The 24,047-nt window shown below is 40.8% G+C and overlaps 2 protein-coding genes across 6 annotated transcripts in view; one reads left to right on the top strand and one right to left on the bottom strand.

Annotated features, from left to right (window-relative positions):
* Window positions 1-1,496: 1,496 nt before the first annotated feature.
* LOC131592925 (thioredoxin-like protein 1) lies at window positions 1,497-10,502 on the bottom strand. The gene is made up of 8 exons (XM_058864857.1): window positions 10,303-10,502; window positions 8,870-8,966; window positions 7,985-8,158; window positions 7,377-7,499; window positions 6,864-6,933; window positions 4,524-4,696; window positions 2,861-2,965; window positions 1,497-1,689 (listed from the first exon to the last, which is right to left on the bottom strand). Exons 1-8 carry the CDS (start codon window positions 10,398-10,400, stop codon window positions 1,660-1,662), a joined length of 870 nt encoding a protein of 289 aa, XP_058720840.1. The 5' UTR covers window positions 10,401-10,502; the 3' UTR covers window positions 1,497-1,659.
* Window positions 10,503-12,037: 1,535 nt separating this feature from the next.
* The window catches only part of LOC131592923 (WD repeat-containing protein 7), a 43,159-nt gene continuing 31,149 nt past the window's right edge, over window positions 12,038-24,047 (top strand). The window contains exons 1-6 of one of the 5 annotated variants that reach the window (XM_058864851.1): window positions 12,038-12,320; window positions 18,105-18,273; window positions 18,905-19,011; window positions 22,214-22,292; window positions 22,434-22,608; window positions 23,197-23,273. In XM_058864851.1, coding sequence (XP_058720834.1) covers window positions 18,118-18,273; window positions 18,905-19,011; window positions 22,214-22,292; window positions 22,434-22,608; window positions 23,197-23,273 — 594 coding nt within the window. In that variant the 5' untranslated portion in view covers window positions 12,038-12,320; window positions 18,105-18,117. Of the gene's footprint in view, window positions 12,321-12,618; window positions 12,952-18,104; window positions 18,274-18,904; window positions 19,012-22,213; window positions 22,293-22,433; window positions 22,609-23,196; window positions 23,274-24,047 lie in introns of those variants that run through there. The other 4 variants (XM_058864854.1, XM_058864853.1, XM_058864855.1 and 1 more) reach the window with 4 other exon arrangements.

The following is a 24,047-nucleotide window of genomic DNA, read 5'->3' as shown; positions in this document are numbered from 1 at the left end:
GAAAGGAAAGGAAAGGAAAGGAAAGGAAAGGAAAGGAAAGGAAAGGAAAGGAAAGGAAAGGAAAGGAAAGGAAAGGAAAGGGAAAAGGAAAGGGAAAAGAAGAAAAGGCAGTGAAAATTAAAATAAAAATAATTAAAATAAAACAAAAATTAAATTATAATAAAAACTAAAATAAAAAATAAAATATACAAAAAATAAAATATAATAAGTATACAAAAAATAAGAATAAAATAAAATTTAAAAAGGAAAATAAATAAAAAAGTAAAAAATAAAGTCAAATAAAAAAATAAAATAATTTTAAAAATTTTTAAAAATTAAAAAATTACCAAGAAAATTAAATACAAAAAATTAAAACCAAAATTTAAAAAACTAAATAGAAACAAATATAGAAAAATAAAACAAATTTAAAATAATATAACATATTTTATGCATGATATAGAAATTAATATATAATTAATATTGAGTAATGTATATATAATATATATTATTTATTATGTTATATTTATTGTATAATATATAAATAAAATTTTATTTTTAAATTTTATTTCGTTTTATGTTGTTTTGCTTTATTTTTTTTCTTTTTTTATTATTATTTCTTTATTTATTTTTTCTTTATTTTTTGTTTTATTTTTCATTTTATTTTTTAATTCTTCAATTTTATTTAAATTTAAATTTTTTTCTTTATTTTTTATATTTACATTTTAAATATTTATAGTTTTTTTGATTTAGATTTCATTCTATTTTTTTATTAAATTTCTTGTATTTTTTTTTCCATTTTATTTTATGTTTGGTTTTAAATTATTTTATTTTAAATTTTTAATATTTTATTTTGTTTTATTTTATTTTATTTTTAATTTTATTTTATTTTTATTTTGTTTTGTTTAAGTTTTATTTTATTTTATTTTATTTTATTTTTGTTATGTTTTATTTTTTTATTTCTATTTTGCTTTATTTTATTTTATTTTGCTTTATTTTATTTTATTTTATTTTATTTTATTTTATTTTATTTTATTTTATTTTATTTATTTTATTATTTTTTATTTGCTACGCTGTCCCCGCCAGGGGGCGCTGCGAGCCCGGGAATGTGGCCCTGGGAATTCGGGAATTCGGGAATTCCACATTTCCCATCCCAAAACCTCTGGAATTCTGCATTTTCCATCCCAAAACCTCTGGAATTCCTCTGGAATTCCACATTTCCCATCCCAAAACCTCTGGAATTCCTCTGGAATTCCACATTTTCCATCCCAAAACCTCTGGAATTCCACATTTCCCATCCCAAAACCTCTGGAATTCCTCTGGAATTCCACATTTTCCATCCCAAAACCTCTGGAATTCCACATTTCCCATCCCAAAACCTCTGGAATTCCACATTTCTCCATGTTTTCATGGGAATATCCCGGATTTCTCCGTGTTTTTGTGGGAATAACGATCCAAAAAAACTCCCCCACCTGGAATTCCAATGGAATAAAAGAGCCACAATTCCTGGAATAACCAAATTCCACCTGGCAAAAAATTGGGAATTTTATTTACAAATCCAGGGAAAAGATTCCAGATTTCTTGGGAATGGCGGGAATTCCAAGTGAGAGTCTCTGGGATGGCCGAGCCGTTCTCCAGGAGTCGGAAAAGTGGGAATTTCGGAGCGGGATAAGGATTCCATTCCTAGTGGCTCTCTCCTTTCTTCCCAACTACCTGGAAATGGGATCAAAAAAAAAACGGGAATGAAAATTCCAAGCTGGGAATTGGGAATTCCAACCTTTGGGAAGCTGGGATTGAGATTCCTGATCCCAGAAATCCATGGAATTCTGATCCCTGAAACCCAAAAAAAGATTCCCAATCCCAGATTCCCAATCCCAGATTCCCAAAATCCAATCCCAGATTCCCAATCCCAGATTCTCAATCCCAGATTCCCAAAATCCAATCCCAGATTCCCAATCCCAGATTCCCAACCCCAGATTCCCAAAATCCAATCCCAGATTCCCAACCCCAGATTCCCAAAATCCAATCCCAGATTCCCAACCCCAGATTCCCAAAATCCAATCCCAGATTCCCAACCCCAGATTCCCAAAATCCAATCCCAGATTCCCAATCCCAGATTCTCAATCCCAGATTCCCAATCCCAGATTCCCAAAATCCAAATCCAGATTCCCACAATCCAATCCCAGATTCCCAAATCCAGATTCCCAATCCCAGATTCCCAAAATCCAATCCCAGATTCCCAATCCCAGATTCCCAATTCCAGATTCCCAATCCCAGATTCCCAAAATCCAAATCCAGATTCCCAATCCCAGATTCCCAATCCCAGATTCCCAAAATCCAATCCCAGATTCCCAATCCCAGATTCCCAATCCCAGATTCCCAATCCCAGATTCCCAATCCCAGATTCTCAATCCCAGATTCCCAAAATCCAATCCCAGATTCCCAATCCCAGATTCCCAAAATCCAAATCCAGATTCCCAATCCCAGATTCCCAAAATCCAATCCCAGATTCCCAAAATCCAATCCCAGATTCCCAATCCCAGATTCCCAATCCCAGATTCTCAATCCCAGATTCTCAATCCCAGATTCCCAAAATCCAATCCCAGATTCCCAATCCCAGATTCTCAATCCCAGATTCCCAAAATCCAATCCCAGATTCCTACAATCCAATCCCACATTCCCAATCCCACATTCCCAATCCCACATTCCCAATCCCAGATTCCCAAAATCCAAATCCAGATTCCCAAATCCAGATTCCCAATCCCAGATTCCCAATCCCAGATTCCCCTGGTGTTTCCAGTTTTTCCCATGGTTTTTGACCACATCCAGATTCAAATTCCGGGAATTCCGGGAGAACATTCCCAGTTTTCCCGGGATCACTCACTCGTTTGAAGTCGTTCATGTTGGTGGCCTGCACCGGGGTTCCGATGAAGGTGAAGTACGAGATGATCGTCGTCTCCTCGTCGCCGTGGTTGGATTGCACAAACAGCTGGAAAAAATCCATGGAAAATTCTGGAATTTCATCCACAGCAAAGAAAAGATTTTCCCCCTCCTCGTTCCCATCTTTTTTTTGGGAATGTTGGGATTTTCCCAGTTAAAAATTCCTACACGCAGGGAGCAAAAGCAGGGATGAGAAATGGAATTCCCATGGATTTATCCCGGGATTCTGGGCTGGAGGAGATCATGGAGATCATGGAGACCAAGCCATGACCTCACATCCATGGATGGTGATGAAGAATGGAATTCCCATGGATTTATCCCGGGATTCTGGGCTGGAGGAGATCATGGAGATCATGGAGACCAAGCCATGACCTCACTCCTCACACCCAGGGATGGTGATGGAGATGAGACCTGGAATTCCCATGGATTTATCCCAGGATTCTGGAAGAGATCATGGAGACCAAGCCATGACCTCACTCCTCACACCCAGGGATGGTGACTCCACCATCTCCTCAGGAAGGACATTCCAGATGTTCATCACCCTTTCCATGGAGAACTTCTGCCTGACTTCCAACCTCAACTTCTCCTGGTGCAGCTTCAGGCTGTGTCCTCTCCTTCTGTCAGTGCTGTCTGGTGAAGGAGACCAATCCTCACCTGACCAAAACCTCCTTGAGTTCCTCCAGGATGAACATCTCCAGATGTTCCTCACAGGGTTTGTGTCCCCATCTCTGGTGAAGGAGAGCTCTCCTGACCAGCCCAGGATGTCCCTGGAGCTCTCCTGACCAGCCCAGAAGGTCCCAGAAGGTCCCAGGATGTTCCTGGAGCTCTCCTGACCATCCCAGGAGATTCCAGAAGGTCCCAGGATGGCTCTGGAGCTTTCCTGACCAGCCCAAGATGTTCTTGGAGCTTTCCTGACCAGCCCAGGATGTTCCTGGAGCTCTCCTGACCACCTAAGGATGTTTCTGGACCTCTCCTGACCAGCTCAGAAGGTCCCAGAATGTTCCTGGAGCTCTCCTGACCATCCCAGGATGTTCCTGGAGCTCTCCTGCCCAGCCAGATGGTCCCAGAAGGTCCCAGGATGGCTCTGGAGCTCTCCTGATCAGCCCAGGATGTCCCTGGAGCTCTCCTGACCAGCCCAGAAGATCCCAGAAGGTCCCAGGATGTTCCTGGAGCTCTCCTGCCCAGCCCAGGATGGCTCTGGAGCTCTCCTGACCAGCCCAGGATGTCCCAGGCAGTCCCAGGATGTTCCTGGAGCTCTCCTGATCAGCCCAGGATGCTCCTGGAGCTCTTCTGCCCAGCCCAGAAGATCCCAGAAGGTCCCAGGATGTTCCTGGAGCTCTCCTGACCACCTCAGGATGTCCCTGGACCTCTTCTGACCAGCCCAAGATGTCCCTGGAGCTCTCCTGCCCAGACCAGGATGTCCCAGAAGGTCCCAGAAGATCCCAGAAGGTCCCAGGATGTTCCTGGACCTCTCCTGATCATCCCAGGATGTTCCTGGAGCTCTCCTGCCCAGCCCAGGATGTCAGAGGAGCTCTCCTGCCCAGCCCAGAAGATCCCAGAAGATCCCAGGCGGTCCCAGGAGCTGTGTGGTGTCCCCAGGCACTCACGGTGACGCTGTTGACGTTCTGGAACTTGACGTAGCGCAGTTGGATGACGCCGTCCTCGCGGATGTCCTCGGGGCCCAGCTGCAGCGCCTGCGTGGGCTCGCTGCGCTCCGCCTCCTCAAAGTCCATGGAGCGAGGGAGGTTGATGAAGATCTTGATCAGCTTGGGGCCCTGGCCTGCAGGAACAACCCAGAAACGCTTTGGGGATCATTCTAGAAATGTTTATAGGAGGAACAACCCAGAAATGGTTTGGGGGAACAATCCAGAAATGTTTTATCTGTGGAACAATCCAGAAATGGTTCCTGGATCAATCCAGAAATGGTTTGTGGATCATTCTAGAAATTGTTTATTTGTGGAACAACCCAGAAATGGTTTGGGGGAACAATCCAGAAATGTTTTATCTGTGGAACAATCCAGAAATGGTTCCTGGATCAATCCAGAAATGGTTTCTGGATCATTCTAGAAATGTTTATCGGTGGAACAATCCAGAAATGGTTTGGGGATCGATCCAGAAATGTTTTATCTGTGGATCAATCCAGAAATGTTTTATCTGTGTAACAATCCAGAAATGTTTTATTTGTGGATCAATCCAGAAATGTTTTATTTGTGGATCAGCCCAGAAATGTTTTATTTGTGTATCAATCTAGAAATGTTTTATTTGTGTATCAATCTAGAAATGTTTTATTTGTGTATCAATCTATAAATATTCCTATTTCTGTACCAATCTGGAAATGCTCCTGTTTGTGCAGCAAACTGCAATAAATAATTGTATTTGTTTAGTTTTGTGTTAATCCAAAATAAACACTTCAATTTGGGGATCAAATGATAATAAATGTTTCTATTTGTGCAGCCAGCTGTAATCAATGCTTTGTGTACCTACAATAAATACTTAAAACTACAGAATAATATAAATAATAATTAATTATTATTTATTATATATTTATATATTATAATAATAATATAAATAATAGAAATAATACAAATAATAGAAATAATACAAATAATAAAAAATATAAATAATATAAAAAAAATAAGTAATACAAATAATATAAATAATAAAATAATTTAAATAATATAATAATACAAATAATAGAAATAATAGAAAAAATAGAAATAATAGAAATAATAAAAATATAAATAATATAAATAATATAAATAATATAAGTAATATAAATAATAGAAATAATAGAAATAATGAAATAATAGAAATAATACAAATAATATAAGTAATATAAATAATATAAATAATAAAAATAATAAAATAAAATAAATAATATAAAAATATAAATAATATAAATAATATGAATATTATAAATAATATTTAAAAAATAATAATAAATAATAAAAACGACAATAAATACTTTTGTGTATCAAACTTTAAATATTTCTATTTGTGTATCAATTAATAAAGATTTTGTGCATCAATCTAGAATTAATCTTTAATTGTACATTTATCTCTAATAAAGTGTATCAAACTCTAATAAATAGTTTTGTGTATCCATCTATAATAAATACTTTATTTGTTTATCAATCAATATTTTTATTTGTGTGTGAGATTAAATATTTCTCTAATATAAATATTTATGTATCAAGCTATAATTAATATTTAATGTATCAAACTGCAATAAATTTTATATCAAGCTATAATTAATGCTTTTATTTGCATATCAAGCTAGAATAAACACTTCTATTTGGGTATCAATCTATAATATTTTATTTGTGCATTAATCTATAATAAATATTTTGTGTATTAATCTATAATAAATACTTTTATTTGTGTATTAATTTATAATAAATACCTTTATTTGTGTATTAATCTGTAATAAATACCTTTGTGTATTAATTTATAATAAATGCTTTTATTTGTGTATTAATCTGTAATAAATACCTTTATTTGTGTATTAATTTATAATAAATGCTTTTATTTGTGTATCAATCTATAATAAATACCTTTATTTGTGTATCAATCTATAATAAATACCTTTATTTGTGTATTAATTTATAATAAATGAATTTATTTGTGCATTAATCTATAATAAATACATTTATTTGTGTATTAATCTATAATAAATGCCTTTATTTGTGTATCAATCTATAATAAATGCTTTTATTTGTGTATCAATCTATAATAAATGCTTTTATTTGTGTATCAATCTATATTACTTTGGGCACCAACCTACAATAAATAATTTATTTGTGTATTGAGCTAAACACAGATGTAAAAATTATAAATAAATATAATTTGTGTGTAAAATAAATATTTTATTTCTGTATCTAACTACAATTTGTGTATTAATCCATGATTTTGGGACAGTACAGAATAATTCTGTGTGGAAAACTCACCATTGTCTGGCCCCTGAAGTTTCATGGAGTAGAGTTTGACAGGCTGGCTGAAAGCGACGGTGATCAGCAGCTGGGGAGAGAAAAATCAAAATTATACCTGGATTCCTGATCTGGAACCAGGAAAAATCAAAATTATACCAGGATTCCTGATCTGGAACCAGGAAAAATCAAAATTATACCAGGATTCCTGATCTGGAACCAGGAAAAAGCAAAATTGCACCTGGGATCTTCCTCTGGAACCAGGAAATTGGGATAAAAAGGAGGAAAAATCCCAATTACACTGGAATTCCTCCTTTGGAACCAGGAAATGGGGATAAAAAGGAGGAAAAATCCCAATTACACTGGAATTCCTCCTTTGGAACCAAGAAAAAACCCAGGAAATCAGCACAAGAGAGCTCAGCAGTAACGAGATTTCTCCTTTCCCCCCATCCCAAAGCTCCTGAGCCTTTCTTTTCCAGGAACAGGAGCTGAATTTTCCCCTGGAATTGTGGATTTTACACCTCTGGATCTCACCTGCTCGTCACAGTCGGACTCCAGGTAAGAGGAATCCTTGCGCAGACAATTCTCGAAGCCGTGCTCGTCGCTCTCGTTCAGGCACTCACAGCCGGCCTTGTTGATGAAAGGCAGCAAATCCATCTAAAAACACAGAATTTTTAATATTTTTGATAAAAATAAATCTCAAAATTTCAGTTTTTCATTTTTTCTATAATGGAAATGCAGCAAATCCATCTAAAAACAGAGAATTTTTAATATTTTTAATAAAAATAAATCTCAAAATTTCAATTTTTCATTTTTTCTGGAATGGAAGGGCAGCAAATCCATCTGGGGACAGAGCTGGGAAAACTGGGATGGCTCAGGACCTTCATCACAAAACTCTCATCACTGGGAAGATTTCCATTTTTAATGAAAATACATGGAAATATTTCAATTTTTCATTTTTTCTGCAATGGAAATGCAGCAGATCCAGCTGGGGACAGAGAATTTTTAATATTTTTTAATGAAAATACATCTCAATATTTCAATTTTTCTGGAATAGGAACAGGAAAAATCCAATTATTTGACCTACAGGATGTTATAAACTCAGGTTTTTTAAACTCCACAATTTTTCTGGTAAAACTCACATATCCTTTGGGAATGTCTGTGTCTTCACTGTTTCCAGGGTCATTTTCCAGGTGTTGTTTGATTTTATCCTCCAAACCCACGGCATCTGCTCCCTGGTACTGATCAATCCTCACTTTATTCCGGAAAAACAGGAACGTGGGAGTTGCTGAGATGTTGTTGGTGGCAGCTGTGCCCTGGGAGAAGAAAAAGATCCTCACTTTAGTCAGCTCCCAAATCACCCCACTGATAAATCCATTTATTCCCCTTTTAATAATAAAATAAAAATCAATTTATTCCCCTTTTAATAATAAAATAAAAATCAATTTATTCCCCTTTTAATAATAAAATAAAAATCCATTTATTCCCCTTTTAATAATAAAATAAAAATCCATTTATTCCCCTTTTTGCCTTTGTGCTTCAAAAACTCCACCCACTCCACCTCTAAAAAGTCTTTTTTCTGTTTCTTTCTTTCTGCTGCATCTCTTTTGTATTTTGCTTTTTATTCTTGGATTTCTCAGCCTCCTTTGGACTGAATTCTTTTGGGATCCTTAATTATTGTTCTCTAAATTAACTTTTTCACCCAGTGATTTAAAAAACTTTCTAATTTACACACTTAGACTTTTAGCTTTTTCTATCTAACTTTGTTTTCATGTATCACCATGAAAACACGCTCATGAATTTCACATTATATGAAATTCAGTGTTTTTCTAGATCTTATAATTAAATATCAGAAACAAGGGCACACACTCTGCATTCCAGACTCCGACAATATTTGGCTTTTAAATCCCGCTCGCGCCGTGTTCGATTAATTGAAGTAATTAATTAATTAATGAGCTTTTGGTGAAAAAGGAAGGAATATTCTCTGGGAGGATTCCACTTCCCTGCTTTTCCAAACCCTTCCAAACCTGGCACTGGTGCACATCCACCTCCAGGAATGTTGCTTGTGGGTATTTGTTGCTCAGGGCGCTGAAGGCGGGAGCGATTCGCAAGCAAGGCCCACACCTGAGGAAAAAATAAATTACACTTCTTAAAAATCTTTATTTTTATTTTTTATTATTTTATTATTTTTTATATTTTTAATTATTTTTAATTTTTTAATTTTTCTTATTTTATTTTTATTTTTTCTTATTTTATTTTATTTTTTCTTATTTTATTTTATTTTTTCTTATTTTATTTTTAATTTTTATTATTTTATTTTTAATTTTTATTATTTTATTTTTATTTTTCATAATTTTATTTTTCACTGCCCGCTCCAAACCTGAGCATCGCTGCTCTTCCCAATTTCAAAAATAACTTTTCTACCCGGCTGCCAGCCGGAGATGCAATGAATAAATGATATTTAGGAATCTGCAACTTATTGCCTTTACTTGAAGCATTTTTACCTCCTCAATAAGAGAACAAAATAATATTATCACCAAAAATTTGTATCATAAATCCATGCTACCTCCTGGAAAAAAATTCTATTTAAACATAACTTAAATATTTAATGATCAACACGTATCAAAGCTTTAGGCATCATAAAAATCTCCTCACAATAAATCTTATTTACACCTGTAACCTGTTATCCCCACATTAACTTAAATATTTAATGGTCAACACATATCAAAGCTTTAGGGATAATAAAAAATCTCCTCACAATAATCTCATTTACACCTGTAACCTGTTAGCCCCATATTTATTTGGCCCTGGGATGACAGAGCTGGTTTATTTGGATTTAATCGCACTGCCTTGGCCGAAAATGTGTATTTTTTATTTATTCCGTGTCAGCAAAAGTGTAGGAAGTGCTCAGCTGCAGCAATTCCTGTAAAGGGAGTTTCTCATTGGGAAACAGAAACGCAAAGTGAAATAAAAAACCCCACAACTAAAGAGGCAGACAATAATGAGGAGCCCTCGACATTAGCACAATTCTCCCTAATTTCACAGATTAACGCGAATAATTCAGATGTTGGGGTGACAAATTCATCCCGATTTCAGGTGGAAAAGGGATGAGCCGCTCATCCTGGACAAACGAGGAGCGGATCCAGCCAAGTTTTATGAGGGTAAAAGATGTTTTCCCAAGTTTTTAGGTGTTTTTAGTGCTGTCCGTGCCTTGTTTCCCAACTTTACGCTTTAAAGCAGCGCAGCTCCCGCTCCCTCGGAGCGCCTGAGGGCTGGAGGCTCCACAGGGCAGCGGCTTCAGGGGAAAAACCGGGAATTTATTCCAAAAACCGGGAATACCGACAAGAATCCAAGCACCCTGTGCTGCCATCGCGGTGACGCGTTCCGGAGCGCCCCGGAGAACCGCGAATAAAAGCCCGGCACCACCGCAGCCCTTCCCCGAGGCACCCCCCTCACTCACCCCCTCATGGTGAACTTCACCACGGCCAGGCGGGAACCGGCGGCGCTCAGCTCGGGCTGGAACTCGGTGTCGTTGGCGATCACCTTGACGCCCGCCATGGCCGCGGGCCCCGGTGGCGGTGCCCGGTGCGATGTGCAGCGTCACGGCGGGCAGGACGCCCGGCATGCACCGCTGGGACGAGCGCAGGCGCTCCCTCACGGCCGCCATCTTAGGGCGGGGCCACCGGCCGCCATTTTGAGTAGGGGTGAGGGCGCGGCCGCCATCTTGGGAAAGGGCGAGCGCGGGAATTCCGTGAGGGGAGAGGCGCCTTTAAACTTTAACATCAACATTTAGTACTGTTATAGATACATTTTATATTGTTGGCTTTTCGCAAATATTAAAATGAATGTTATGTGTATAAGAATGAGAAATTTTTGTTGTGTTAATATAGTTTTATTTCTGTTATTGATGAAATTTAGAAATAGTATAATACATATATGTTAGGCTATGGCATTGTATTAAAATAAAATAATTAATATTAATTAATTAATTAATAATATTTAATATTAAATTAAAATAAAAACTGCTTTTGTTTGTAACCCAAAGACTGAGGAAAAAAAAAAATAGCTAGAGAACTCCTGCATTTGTAAACTATTTTATCCAGATGAAGACAGCAGTGACCATGTTATAGATACATTTTATATTGTTGGCTTTTCGCAAATATTAAAATGAATGTTATGTGTATAAGAATGAGAAATTTTGTTGTGTTAATATAGTTTTCTTTATTTCTGTTATTGATGATATATAAGATCAGAAAATTTAAGAGTAATAATATAGTCTTCTTTATTATAATGAATATTATATGTATAAGATCAGAAAATTGAGCTGTAATAATATAGTCTTCTTTATTTCTGTTATTAATGAAATTAATTAGAAATAGTGGTATCATACATGGATGTTAAGCTATGACATAGCATTAAAACAAAAACTACTTTTGTTTGTGTAACCCAAAGACTGAATAAGATATAATAATAAAATAAAAAATAGTTGGAGACCTTTTTTCATTTGTAAACTCTCCTATCCAGATGAAGCCAGCAGTGACCAGAACTCTGAGGGAGGAATTTATTACATTTCTGGTATCAGGGAATGTAAATTTCGATTTACTAAGAAGATTGATCTATTGGGAAGGGGACAAGAGAAAACTAAACAGAAGAACACCAAAGATCCTCAGAAGAATGTATGAATATGAATAAGAATTTATGGATATATAGCAGGATTCTGTTTTTAAGAGACAATCCTTTGTACGGTGAATGCAGAGACACCCGGCCCTATCTGTATACTTTACTTTATTTTTTTCTCCTAATTGTTTTTTTTAATTAAACTTTTAAATTCTATAAAAATTATGTGAACCTCGTTTTTCACACTACTAGTTTCGTCATTAAGTGGATTTTTTGGTGACTTCATGGGGATGACCCTCCTGTCTTGCAGGCAGGACTGATGTCAGTTTTTGTCACCTTGCTTAAATTATGTTTTTTAAATAAAGCCAAGCCGTCTCCATGCTGAAAAGAATTCTGAAATAAACGCTGAAGCAAAAAGCTGGGGAAATAAGACATGAACTAAGGACTTTCTCTGACCCCTTTTGCAGCGTCATTCCAGACAACTTCCCAACGTACTTTATAACGCGACTTAACAAACGTCACTTCAAGATGTCTCATATTTCCGCCTTTCCTGCTAAAAACCAGGAATATTCCCAGCATTCTGCTCCCGCCCCTTGGAACTGAAAAGCCGCACGGTAATCGCTAATTAATTAATTAAATAAGCGAGTAATCACCGGCTCCCTGCGCGCCCTCAGCGGAACCCGGCCGTTTCCATGGCGGCGGCGCCTGCCGTTAAGCGCGCCGGCCGGAGCTTTACGGCAGTGCCGCGGGAGGCGCTGTCATCCGGCCGCTGCCGCACCGAGCGCGGCGGGGCCGCGGCTCCCGGGACGCGTGAGGGCCGGGAAAGAGACCGGCACCGGCACCGGCACCGGCACCCAACAGGTACTACGGGGAGCGGGAGGATGGCTCGCTCCCTGCGAGATGAGGGGGGGTGAGCTCGCGGCTCTCCGCAGCATCCGCGGTGGGAGCGCTGAGGGGGCTGCGGCGGCCGGAGCGCTGAGGCGGCTGCGGGAGCGCTGAGGCGGCGGCGGGAAGCGCTGAGGCGGCTGCGGTGGGAGCGCTGAGGCGGCGGCGGCGGGAAGCACTGAGGGGGCTGCGGCGTCCGGAGCGCTGAGGGGAAGCGCTGAGGGGGCTGAGGGAAGCGCTGAGGGGGCTGAGGGAAGCGCTGAGGGGGCTGAGGGAAGCGCTGAGGGGGCTGCGGTGGCGGAAGGGACGCGGCGCTGAGGCAGCCCCGGGAGCCCAGGTATCCCTGCCCCTTCTAACAGAGCAGCATTGATTTAGAATTTCACCAGATTTTACCTCCAAACCACCGCCAGGTTATTAATGGACGGAGGTTTCCATCTCTTACCCAAGGAGAGGCTCCTCACGCGTGATTGATCCTTTTAATGCCAATTTTTTTTGCTACCTCGCAGCCCTCCCCGGTTTTATTTCGCTTCCCTGTGCCAGACACGGTGCTCTGGGCGCTCGGGGATGGGATTTAGAGTTCTCCAGCTGCTTTGGATAACTGTCCTCTGTGAGTTTGAAACAGGAAAAAATGAATATGGGTTCAGTGTGTCATCAAATTAAGCACCAGGCAAACCTGCGAGTGGCTTCCAAAGGCGTTAATTAATTCAAATCTCGTCCCAAATTAGCATTTCCTTCTCTGCCTTGGTTTGGAACCTCCTGCGTACCCAGGGAAGGTTTTTCCATTCTATTTTCACTCTCTCAATGGTCCCTTTTCTCCATCCTTCAATAATAAATAGAAGGTCTAATCAGTAATTACATTTAAAATCATTCGATGTTTCTGAATTGCATGAATAGCCCATTCATAGCTATTTTATACAATTTAACGCTCTTTTGTGCTATTTAATAGTATTTTGGGGGCAGATTATTGGAGTGTGCACACATATCCTGAGATTTAATTCCTTATTTAATGGAAATACAAAGAGTTTGGGAAGAGTTACTCTGGTATAACAAAGGTGGAGTTGTTTTTGTTTTGTCTCTTCATGGATTTGTTCTGGCTGTAAAAATCCGTATTGTTGATTTCTGGGCAGACAGCTTGAAAAAGTGTTAAGTACTTGAGTCTTGGAGTCGGCATTTAATGCCTTGTACTTGAAAAAATCTGTTTAGTGGCTTTACTGAAATAGGAATTGATCCGGGATTATTAAATGTGCCTCAATCCCACCTTTAAGCAGAGCAGTTCAAAGAGTCACTGGATTATTCTGTCAGGTTAACGCATTATTTAACATTTTTCTGGTTCCTCATTGAAATAATTGCTTAATTAATATTATCAATACTATTAATCTTAACTTTAAAATTATTAAAATTACTAAAATTATTATTAATAATATTTTATTGATGTTTCTGTTGAAATATTTTTAAAATCCTGGTTTTGGGAAGGTGTTTTCCCACATCCCTGCGTTTGTTCTGTTTATTGTACAAGATTGTTGCGTGTTTTCCCACATCCCTGCACTTATTGTGTGTGTAAGATTAGAATTATTTCTATATTATTCATTTATGGTTATTTGCAAAGTCATATGTTAGAAAATCTAAAGTGAAGGGAATAAATACAAAGATTATGGGATAGATAAATGTATGTGTGTGTATATAAGCAGAATAATCTGCTTATATACTTTATATACTTTATTACATATTTACATACACTTATATACTTTATACCTATATACTGCTTATATACTTATATACTTTATTACATATATACATTTATTACAAATGCTTTATTGTGTTTTGGGAAGAAAACCAGGATTTTGGCACTTGTAGAAGTGATAGAGACAAATTTACCCCCTAGAGCCAGAAGTATTAAGAGGAAGAGCTTTACTGGTGACATTTTCCATTCCAAGTTCCCTTTTCTGCGGGAAATGATGGGTTTGGGGAGTTCTGGATGGCTGTGGAATGATTCCCTGCCTGCTTTTGGGCCCGTTTGCCACTGGGGCAGTGTTGATTTGCTCCTGGACTTTGTCATCACTGATGTCAAAAAATGGAATTATTGATTGTTTCAGACAAAAAGGGATTTTGGTGCTGGCAGGGGCTGCAGTTGGTGTTTGCTGGGGTTAAGCTCTGCAATTGCCTGGGCAATTAAAATGTGGTTTTTCCTGAAAAGGAAGATTTTTATGAAGGCCTTGCGCTGCCATGGTCAAAACCTAGAAGGAAAGAGGTAGTTTTTCTTTTTCCTTTCTCTCCCAGTGCCTTGCTATGAGATATTCTGTGGTTGAAATGGGACTGTCAGGGGGTTGATAATGTGTTTTCCACATGGAGAATCTGGGATTTCTTAGGTTAGTTACGTGCCTTGTTAGTTACATGTCTTGTATATTGTAATATCCTCCTGTGTGTTCCTCTTGAAAATCGCCTTGATTCAGGGTTTGGAAATGTTCAGAAGCAGCTTTAAATGCAGAATGATGAACTGCAGGATCTCAAGCAGTAATTCTGTGCCCTGCCAGGGCACTTTCTGTATTTATTAAAAGATGCAGCTGGTTAGCAGGACAGCAGAGGAGTGGGAAGGGATTTTTGTGTTGCTTATTGGCTTTTCATCTCTGGTTTAGTCATTTTTTGGTTTGTTTCCTCACAAAAATCGGGTGGGCATTTCTGTTTGCTGTGGGTGGTTTTGTTCTCGCTGTTGATCTTTGCATTTGGTTCTTTTGCATCTGGGTGCTTTATTGCTGCTTTTGTGCCATTTTTATGATGATTTCCGAGCCTGCTTTAGTTGTAGCTCTTTGTTTTTTCACCCTGTCGTTTAAAATGCTGAATTAATTTCTCTTTCTGGATTGTGATGATCCAGACAGAGCAATTGATCCAGCATTGCATAACAATTAACTCTGCAGGGCCAGGTGTGGTTTGCAGTGCAGAGAAAGAGGGGATTTTTGCTCTTTATTGAACCTGAGCAGTAAATGTGAGCTCTTAATGAAATAGCTTTTAATGGAGATGGACCAGAAATGAGTTGCTTTACTGAGAAGGCTCATTTGATGTGATATTACTGATTTTGTGCTGTGGATTTTGTGGAAACCCCACGATTGATCCCTGACTTGTCAGGATCCTCTCGGGAGCCATGTGTAATCCTTAGCCATTCATTATCCTGCCCTGGCTCCCTCCCTTCCCCCTTTTTTCCACAGCTCCCTGGCTGCAGAGGGTGGCAGCACTCATGGAGTGGGATCACAATTCCTGTGGTTTTTATGGCTAAGGAATGACAGGAATCTGGGTTGGGATGGATGGGTAGAAACCTCCCAGATGCTGCTGTTTGCCTGTTGGTTCCTTGTATCCATCCCAGGGATACCTGTGCTTATCCCAGCGGGGAGCGGAGCTGGGATCCACACTCACATTCAGGCTGACCTTTATTCTTCTGTCATAATTCACATTTATTCCCTCAGAAGTGCTGTGAAACAGGTTTCCAGACCTGTGAAAAGTGCAAATATTGCTGGCAACCTCAAGGTAGAAGACAGTGAAAAAGAAACAGGAAAACACACATATTTTAAAATAGTTCTCCATGAATCCTGTTTTGGCTCCTCTAAATCAGAGCTCTAGTTTGTGCTGGGGTGAGTTCAGAGCATAAACCCCCACAAGATAATCCACAAGGAGAGTTTGGTTATTTATTTAACATGACCTTTTTACCGATGAGCAAACCTCAGCTCTAAAACCGTGGAAGTGCTCGGTGAGCTGGGAATGTTGCTACCACAAACAAAGGGTTGTTGTGGGGTTTAAATCTTGTGCAAATCCGAGTGGGTTTTATTGCCACAACTTGAGTTTCAATTCCCAGTCATTGAGACCATTTTGGCCTGGGGATGGTTGAAATTCTGCTGTGTTTTTTGTGTCAATACGTTCAGAAGATCCAAAATGTTGCTGTAAAGATAGTGCTGTACCTATTTCCTGCTGGAGAGTGGCCAGGATCCAGTTTAGCAGTGGATTATACAAGGTTGATTTCACCTAAGGCAGGATATTCCATATTCCAACATGAGTGTCTGTGTAGCAGGGACAGAATAACATCAGGAATATAAAAACAACTTCAGCCTTGGGGCTTAAAGCATTTTTTATTTCAAAATTACTCTAGAAAGAGGAATTTGGGCAAAAATCCTTGTGTGTGTGCAGGGATGTGCTGTTTGGCCTCTGCCTTTTACTCCCCTCCCTCTTGGTTTGAAGAACAATATTTTGGATTTTTTATTTACAACTTTTATTTACAAAAGAACAATTGTTTGGATTTTTTATTTACACAGCCCCCTCGTGTGTAAATAAACAGCACCATTGCCTCATACCTAGGGGGTTATGTCTGTCTGTCCATCTGCTGCATCCTGGGATCACCCAAACTGGAGGGGAAAAGGGCAGGAAAAACGTGAGGGGAAAAGAGCAGGGAACATGAGGGAAAAAGGGCAGGAAAAACAGGAGGGGAAAGGGGTGGAAAATATGAGGGGAAAAGATGGCAAAAACATGAGGGGAAAGGGGTGGGAAACATGAGGGGAAAAGGGCAGGAAACATGAGGGGAAAAGATGGCAGAGACAGGAGGGGACAAGGTGGTAGAAACATGAGGGGAAAAGATGGCAAAAACATGAGGAAAAAGGGGCAGGAAACATGAAGGGAAAAGATGCCAAAAACAAAGTTTAAAAGGGTGGGAAACATGAGGGAAAAGATGGTGGGAAACATGAGGGTACAAAATGGCAGAGACGGGCTGGAACAGGATGGTGGAAACATGAGGGGAAAAGATGGCAAGAACGTGAGGAAAAAAGGGTAGGAAACATGAAGGGAAAAGGGCAGGAAACATGAATGGAAAAGATGGCAAAAACATGAGGGGAAAGGGCAGGAAACATGAGGGAAAAGATGGCAAAAACATGAGGAAAAAAGGGTAGGAAACATGAGGAGAAAAGGGCGGGAAACATGAGGGGACAACATGAGGGCAGAGACAGGCTGGAACAAGATGGTAGAAACATGAGTGGAAAAGATGGCGAGAACATGAGGGGAAAAGGGCAGGAAACATGAGGGGAGAAAATGGCAGAGACAGGCTGGAACAAGATGGTAGAAACATGAGGGGAAAAGATGGCGAGAACATGAGCGAAGGGAAGTTTGCTGGTGTGATGATGAAGGGAAGTTTGCTGGTGTGATGATGAAGGGAAGTTTGCCGGGATGTTGCTGGTGTGATGGTGAAGGGAAGTTTGCCGGGATGTTGCTGGTGTGACGATGAAGGGAAGTTTGCCGGGATGTTGCTGGTGTGATGATGAAGGGAAGTTTGGTGGTGTGATGATGAAGGGAAGGTTGCCAGGATGTTGCTGGTGTGATGATGAAGGGAAGTTTGCTGATGTGACGATGAAGGGAAGGTTGCCGGGATGTTGCTGGTGTGACAATGAAGGGAAGTTTGCCGGGATGTTGCTGGTGTGATGGTGAAGGGAAGTTTGCTGGGATGTTGCTGGTGTGATGATGAAGGGAAGTTTGCTGGTGTGATGATGAAGGGAAGTTTGGTGGTGTGATGATGAAGGGAAGGTTGCCGGGATGTTGCTGGTGTGATGATGAAGGGAAGTTTGCTGGTGTGATGATGAAGGGAAGTTTGGTGGTGTGATGATGAAGGGAAGGTTGCCGGGATGTTGCTGGTGTGATGATGAAGGGAAGTTTGCCGGGATGTTGCTGGTGTGATGATGATGAAGGGAAGTTCACCGGGATGTTGCTGATGTTGCCGTGCTGTTGGAGTTGCAGGCGCTCCGTGGCCATGGCTGGGAACAGCCTGGTGCTGCCCATCGTGCTGTGGGGCCGGCGCGCCCCCACGCACTGCGTCTCCTCCCTGCTGCTCGTGGATGGCTCCGTCATCGTCACCGGCTGCCATGACGGGCAGATCTGCCTCTGGGACCTGGCTCCTGACCTGCAGGTATCCTCAATTCACATTCCCAGCCTCTCCTGCCCTTCCCTCAGCACCGGGCCAAGGTACAAAGGGGCATTTTGGCTCATGGATTCCTTGCTGCTCCTGTAAGAAGATTTTTTTGGAGCTGCTCTAAAGTTGCTTTCTAGTTGAGCTGTGTAATTCTGTGTTACGAGGAGGAATTCCTTCCCAATATCCCATCTGGCAGTGGGAAGCCATTCCCCCTTTTCCTGGAGCTCCATTCCCTGTCCCAAGCCCCTCTCCAGCTTCTTGGAGTCCCTTTTGGCACTGGAAGGGGCTCTGAGGTCTCCCCTTATTTATGGATATACAGGGGGAAGCTCTTCATGTGCAGCACAATCTTTTTCATTCAACCAAACTCCATTTCAATTGAATTGAGCCAAATTCAGCCCTTGAGTTGTAAATACCAACAGAGGTTTGCAAAATGCATTTTCCCCCCCCCAAATTCTCATTCCCAAAGTCTCCCAAGATGATCCATGCACTGCTGTGCTAATTAAATGTGTTAATATTTATATATACCACATATTAATAGGTATATAACACAGGAAGGAGAAAGCTGGGATATGGCTATTCCGGTCATTTGTGGGATTTTTCACCCCCTGTTTTCTTTCCCTGATCCCAGATCAATCCCAGAGCTCTGCTCTTTGGTCACACAGCCTCAGTCACTTGTTTATCCAAGGCCTCAGCATCCAGTGAAAAGCAATATATAGTGAGTGCATCAGAGAGTGGGTGAGTTCCTAAATGTTTTTTACTGCAGAGCTGCAATAATGGGAATTTCTCCCCAGTTTATCCCTATGTTCAACACCGTGTTTGATTTTTATCCTCAAGAAAAAAACTCTTCAGCAAATACATTTTATTTTTTGATTTATTTATTAGTCATAGAGCAGCAGTTTAGGGGTAGAAGCAGCAATTGATACCCAAATAGAGATTTTTTTTTTTATGCAGAAAAGATGGGGAATGATTCCTTTTAGCAAGGAATTTGAGGAGAAAATGTGTCAAAATTCAGAATTTCCACCTTGGGCAGATTTCAGCGCTAAATAATTCTTCCCATGGGATTTAAAACCAAATTGAGTTTTCACAGGGAATTTATTTTTCTGATGGGAAGGAAAGCACCTCCCAGATTCTGTTCTGATTCAGTTCAAATATAAAATTTTAAATGAAAAAGCACCGTGAGGGGGATAAAACAGGTAAAGAACAGGAGGTGCTGTGGATTTAGGAGGACTGGAAAGTCCAGTTAATTTGGAGTTTCCCTACAAACAAGGGCTAAAATCCCTAGAAAATGGTTCAGAGGAAGATGCTGTAGGTGGCAGGGGGCTGGGGAGGCTGGCACGTTTTCCCTGTGTGTGTTTTCCATGTGTTTCCATGTGTTTTTCATGTTTCCATGTGTTTTCCCTGTGTGTGTTTTCCCTGTGTGTGTTTTCCCTGTGTGTGTTTTCCCTGTGTGTGTTTTCCCTGTGTGTGTTTTCCCTGTGTGTGTTTTCCCTGTGTGTGTTTTCCCTGTGTGTGTTTTCCCTGTGTGTGTTTTCCCTGTGTGTGTTTTCCCTGTGTGTGTTTTCCCTGTGTGTGTTTTCCCTGTGTGTGTTTTCTGTGTTTTCCATGTGTTTTCCACGTATCCCTGTGTTTTCCTGTGTGTTTTCTATGTGTTTCCCTGTGTGTGTTTTTCCTGTGTTTCCACGTGTTTTCCCTGTGTGTGTTTTCCCTGTGTGTGTTTTCCCTGTGTGTGTTTTCCCTGTGTGTGTTTTCCCTGTGTGTGTTTTCCCTGTGTTTTCCACGTGTTTTCCATGTGTGTGTTTCCCATGTTTTCCCTGTGTTTTCCCTGTGTTTTCCCTGTGTTTTCCCTGTGTTTTCCCTGTCTTTTCCCTGTCTTTTCCCTGTGTTTTCCCTGTGTTTTCCCTGTGTTTTCCCTGTGTTTTCCCTGTGTTTTCCCTGTGTTTTCCCTGTGTTTTCCCTGTGTTTTCCCTGTGTTTTCCCTGTGTTTTCCCTGTGTTTTCCCTGTGTTTTCCCTGTGTTTTCCCTGTGTTTTCCCTGTGTTTTCCCTGTGTTTTCCCTGTGTTTTCCCTGTGTTTTCCCTGTGTTTTCCCTGTGTTGTTTTCCCTGTGTTGTTTTCCCTGTGTTGTTTTCCCTGTGTTGTTTTCCCTGTGTTGTTTTCCCTGTGTTGTTTTCCCTGTGTTGTTTTCCCTGTGTTGTTTTCCCTGTGTTGTTTTCCTTGTGTTGTTTTCCTTGTGTTGTTTTCCTTGTGTTGTTTTCCTTGTGTTGTTTTCCTTGTGTTGTTTTCCTTGTGTTGTTTTCCCTGTGTTTTCCCTGTGTTTTCCCTGTGTTTTCCCTGTGTTTTCCCTGTGTTTTCCCTGTGTTTTCCCTGTGTTTTCCCTGTGTTTTCCCTGTGTTGTTTTCCCTGTGTTGTTTTCCCTGTGTTGTTTTCCCTGTGTTGTTTTCCCTGTGTTGTTTTCCCTGTGTTGTTTTCCCTGTGTTGTTTTCCCTGTGTTGTTTTCCCTGTGTTGTTTTCCCTGTGTTGTTTTCCCTGTGTTGTTTTCCCTGTGTTGTTTTCCCTGTGTTGTTTTCCCTGTGTTGTTTTCCCTGTGTTGTTTTCCCTGTGTTGTTTTCCCTGTGTTGTTTTCCCTGTGTTGTTTTCCCTGTGTTGTTTTCCCTGTGTTGTTTTCCCTGTGTTGTTTTCCCTGTGTTGTTTTCCCTGTGTTGTTTTCCCTGTGTTGTTTTCCCTGTGTTGTTTTCCCTGTGTTGTTTTCCCTGTGTTGTTTTCCCTGTGTTGTTTTCCCTGTGTTGTTTTCCCTGTGTTGTTTTCCCTGTGTTGTTTTCCCTGTGTTGTTTTCCCTGTGTTGTTTTCCCTGTGTTGTTTTCCCTGTGTTGTTTTCCCTGTGTTGTTTTCCCTGTGTTGTTTTCCCTGTGTTGTTTTCCCTGTGTTGTTTTCCCTGTGTTGTTTTCCCTGTGTTGTTTTCCCTGTGTTGTTTTCCCTGTGTTGTTTTCCCTGTGTTGTTTTCCTTGTGTTGTTTTCCTTGTGTTGTTTTCCTTGTGTTGTTTTCCTTGTGTTGTTTTCCCTGTCTTTTCCCTGTCTTTTCCCTGTCTTTTCCCTGTCTTTTCCCTGTCTTTTCCCTGTCTTTTCCCTGTCTTTTCCCTGTCTTTTCCCTGTCTTTTCCCTGTCTTTTCCCTGTCTTTTCCCTGTGTGTCTTTTCCCTGTGTGTCTTTTCCCTGTGTGTCTTTTCCCTGTGTGTCTTTTCCCTGTGTGTCTTTTCCCTGTGTGTCTTTTCCCTGTGTGTCTTTTCCCTGTGTGTCTTTTCCCTGTGTGTCTTTTCCCTGTGTGTCTTTTCCCTGTGTGTCTTTTCCCTGTGTGTCTTTTCCCTGTGTGTCTTTTCCCTGTGTGTCTTTTCCCTGTGTGTCTTTTCCCTGTGTGTCTTTTCCCTGTGTGTCTTTTCCCTGTGTGTCTTTTCCCTGTGTGTCTTTTCCCTGTGTGTCTTTTCCCTGTGTGTCTTTTCCCTGTGTGTCTTTTCCCTGTGTGTCTTTTCCCTGTGTGTCTTTTCCCTGTGTGTCTTTTCCCTGTGTGTCTTTTCCCTGTGTGTCTTTTCCCTGTGTGTCTTTTCCCTGTGTGTCTTTTCCCTGTGTGTCTTTTCCCTGTGTGTCTTTTCCCTGTGTGTCTTTTCCCTGTGTGTCTTTTCCCTGTGTGTCTTTTCCCTGTGTGTCTTTTCCCTGTGTGTCTTTTCCCTGTGTGTCTTTTCCCTGTGTGTCTTTTCCCTGTGTGTCTTTTCCCTGTGTGTCTTTTCCCTGTGTGTCTTTTCCCTGTGTGTCTTTTCCCTGTGTGTCTTTTCCCTGTGTTTCCATGTGTGTTTTCCCTGTGTGTGTTTTCCATGTGTTTCTCATGTTTCCCTGTGTGTGTTTTCCCCATGTTTTCCACATGTTTTCCACACGTTTCCCCACATTTTAGGGAGATGTGCCTGTGGGACGTGAACGACGGGCGGTGCATCGAGTTCACCAAGCTGGCCTGCGCTCACACAGGCATCCAGGTGAGGGATGGCAGGCTGGGAATGCCTCCTGCAGCCTTTGGCAAATCCACCCCAGCTCCAAAACCAGCTGGGAATCCTCAGAATTCCCGGGAAATCGCTGTTTTCCATGGATTCTAACGCGTGCTTGCTCCATCGGGGCAGTTCTATCAGTTCACAGTCGGCTCGCAGAGGGAAGGGAGGCTCCTGTGCCACGGACATTATCCTGAAATCCTGGTGGTGGATGCAACCAGCCTGGAAGTTCTTTATTCCTTGATATCCAAGATTTCTCCTGACTGGATCAGCTCCATGACCATCATCCGCTCCAACAGGACACAAGGTGAGTATTTCCCACAGAGCCCTGTCCAGCCTGGCCTTGGACAGATCCAGGGAATCCAGGGACAGCTTTTCTGGGAATCCTGTCCCAGCTGGATCACCTGGAAGTGTCACCTGAGCACTGAAGGTTTCTTCTGCTCACTGCTGGTGATTCCCTGGTGGCAGAGCAGCCTCTTGTTCGGGTGGTGTGGAATTCCTGAGGGGTTTGGGGAGCTCTGAGGAGAAAATCCCAATTAAAGCACTTCTCTCTTGAGTTGTAAACTGGGAATTCCCAAAATCCCAATTAAAGCATTTCTCTCTTGAGTTGTAAACTGGGAATCCCAAAATCCCAATTAAAGCATTTCTCTCTTGAGTTGTAAACTGGGAATGGGAAAGCTCAGCTCTTATCCCCACAACAGCTGGAACAACTGGAAATGAGCTCTGCTGCAAAGTGTTTCCTGCTCATGCCTTTATTTATTCCTCATTCCATGAGCATCTTGGCAAATAAACATTCCATGGGGAACCAAACACTCTGGGAATGCTGGGATCAGGTTTCCATTCCTGCTCAGGTGAGGAAATCCCTGTGCCTCAGGCTGATTTTTGTGTTTCCCAGAGGACACCGTGGTGGCCGTGTCCGTGACCGGCATCCTCAAGGTGTGGATCATCACCTCGGAGCTCAGTCGGGCACAGGTAGGTGACTCTTCCCACTGGGATTCAGGATCCTGCTCCTGATATCCTGCTGCTCACAGCCTCTGGAAAATCTCTGCATTTCCCTTCACTGATGGGAATTGCTGCCAGAATTCCTAATCCTTCTCAGAAATCTGATTTCCAAATGAAGTGTGGGATTATATCCCATTTGTCCAAATCTGGTTTTTATTTGGGTTAATGTTTTGCTGAGCAGACATGAATATTTTAGGAATATTCATATTATTCTGTTATTTGGCATCTCCTGGGTACTAATGAATAAAAGGAGAATGTTTTAGAGGAGATGAGGTAAATCAGCTCCTCACAGAAATCTGTTGTAAGAGCTGTTTATCATCTGAGGAGAAGTCTCCTGCTGGTTATTAATTATTAAACTGACATTGTTCTATTTAAGCATTGTTTTTACCCAAGCATGGATTTCCCCCAGCCCCCTAACATTGTTCCTCATGTTCTTTAAACAATAATTCTATCTAATCACAATAATTCTATCTAATCACAATAATTCTATCTAATCACATCTAACAATTGTATCATTTATCATTTATTGATTCCACAGGTGAAGTTTGACCTGACATTTCCAGGTCCTGCTTTTCCCAGGGCTTTCCAAACCCAACTTTCTTTCTAAATCCCTGAATTTTCTAAGATTTTAAAGCCTTTTACTATCAAAAGGTGGAAACCCTCGTGGGTTCTGTCCCTCAAAAACCCCTGCTGTGCCTCTGTTCTGGATCTGAGTTTGTTCCCATGCTCAATAAATGGTTCCAT

The sequence above is a fragment of the Poecile atricapillus genome, chromosome Z (genome assembly GCF_030490865.1).
Source record: "Poecile atricapillus isolate bPoeAtr1 chromosome Z, bPoeAtr1.hap1, whole genome shotgun sequence".
In the NCBI taxonomy this organism is placed as follows: domain Eukaryota; kingdom Metazoa; phylum Chordata; class Aves; order Passeriformes; family Paridae; genus Poecile; species Poecile atricapillus.
This window is presented reverse-complemented; position numbering and strand designations above follow the sequence as displayed.

Coding starts and splice junctions, on each gene's coding strand:
- LOC131592925 (XM_058864857.1), bottom strand. CDS start 10,400: ATGGCGGGCGTCAAGGTGATCGCCAACGACACCGAGTTCCAGCCCGAG. Junction 7,500..7,984: donor CAGACATTCCCAAAGGATAT/GTGAGTTTTACC, acceptor CTGTGTTTTTAG/ATGGATTTGCTGCCTTTCAT. Junction 2,966..4,523: donor AGAACGTCAACAGCGTCACC/GTGAGTGCCTGG, acceptor GATTTTTTCCAG/CTGTTTGTGCAATCCAACCA.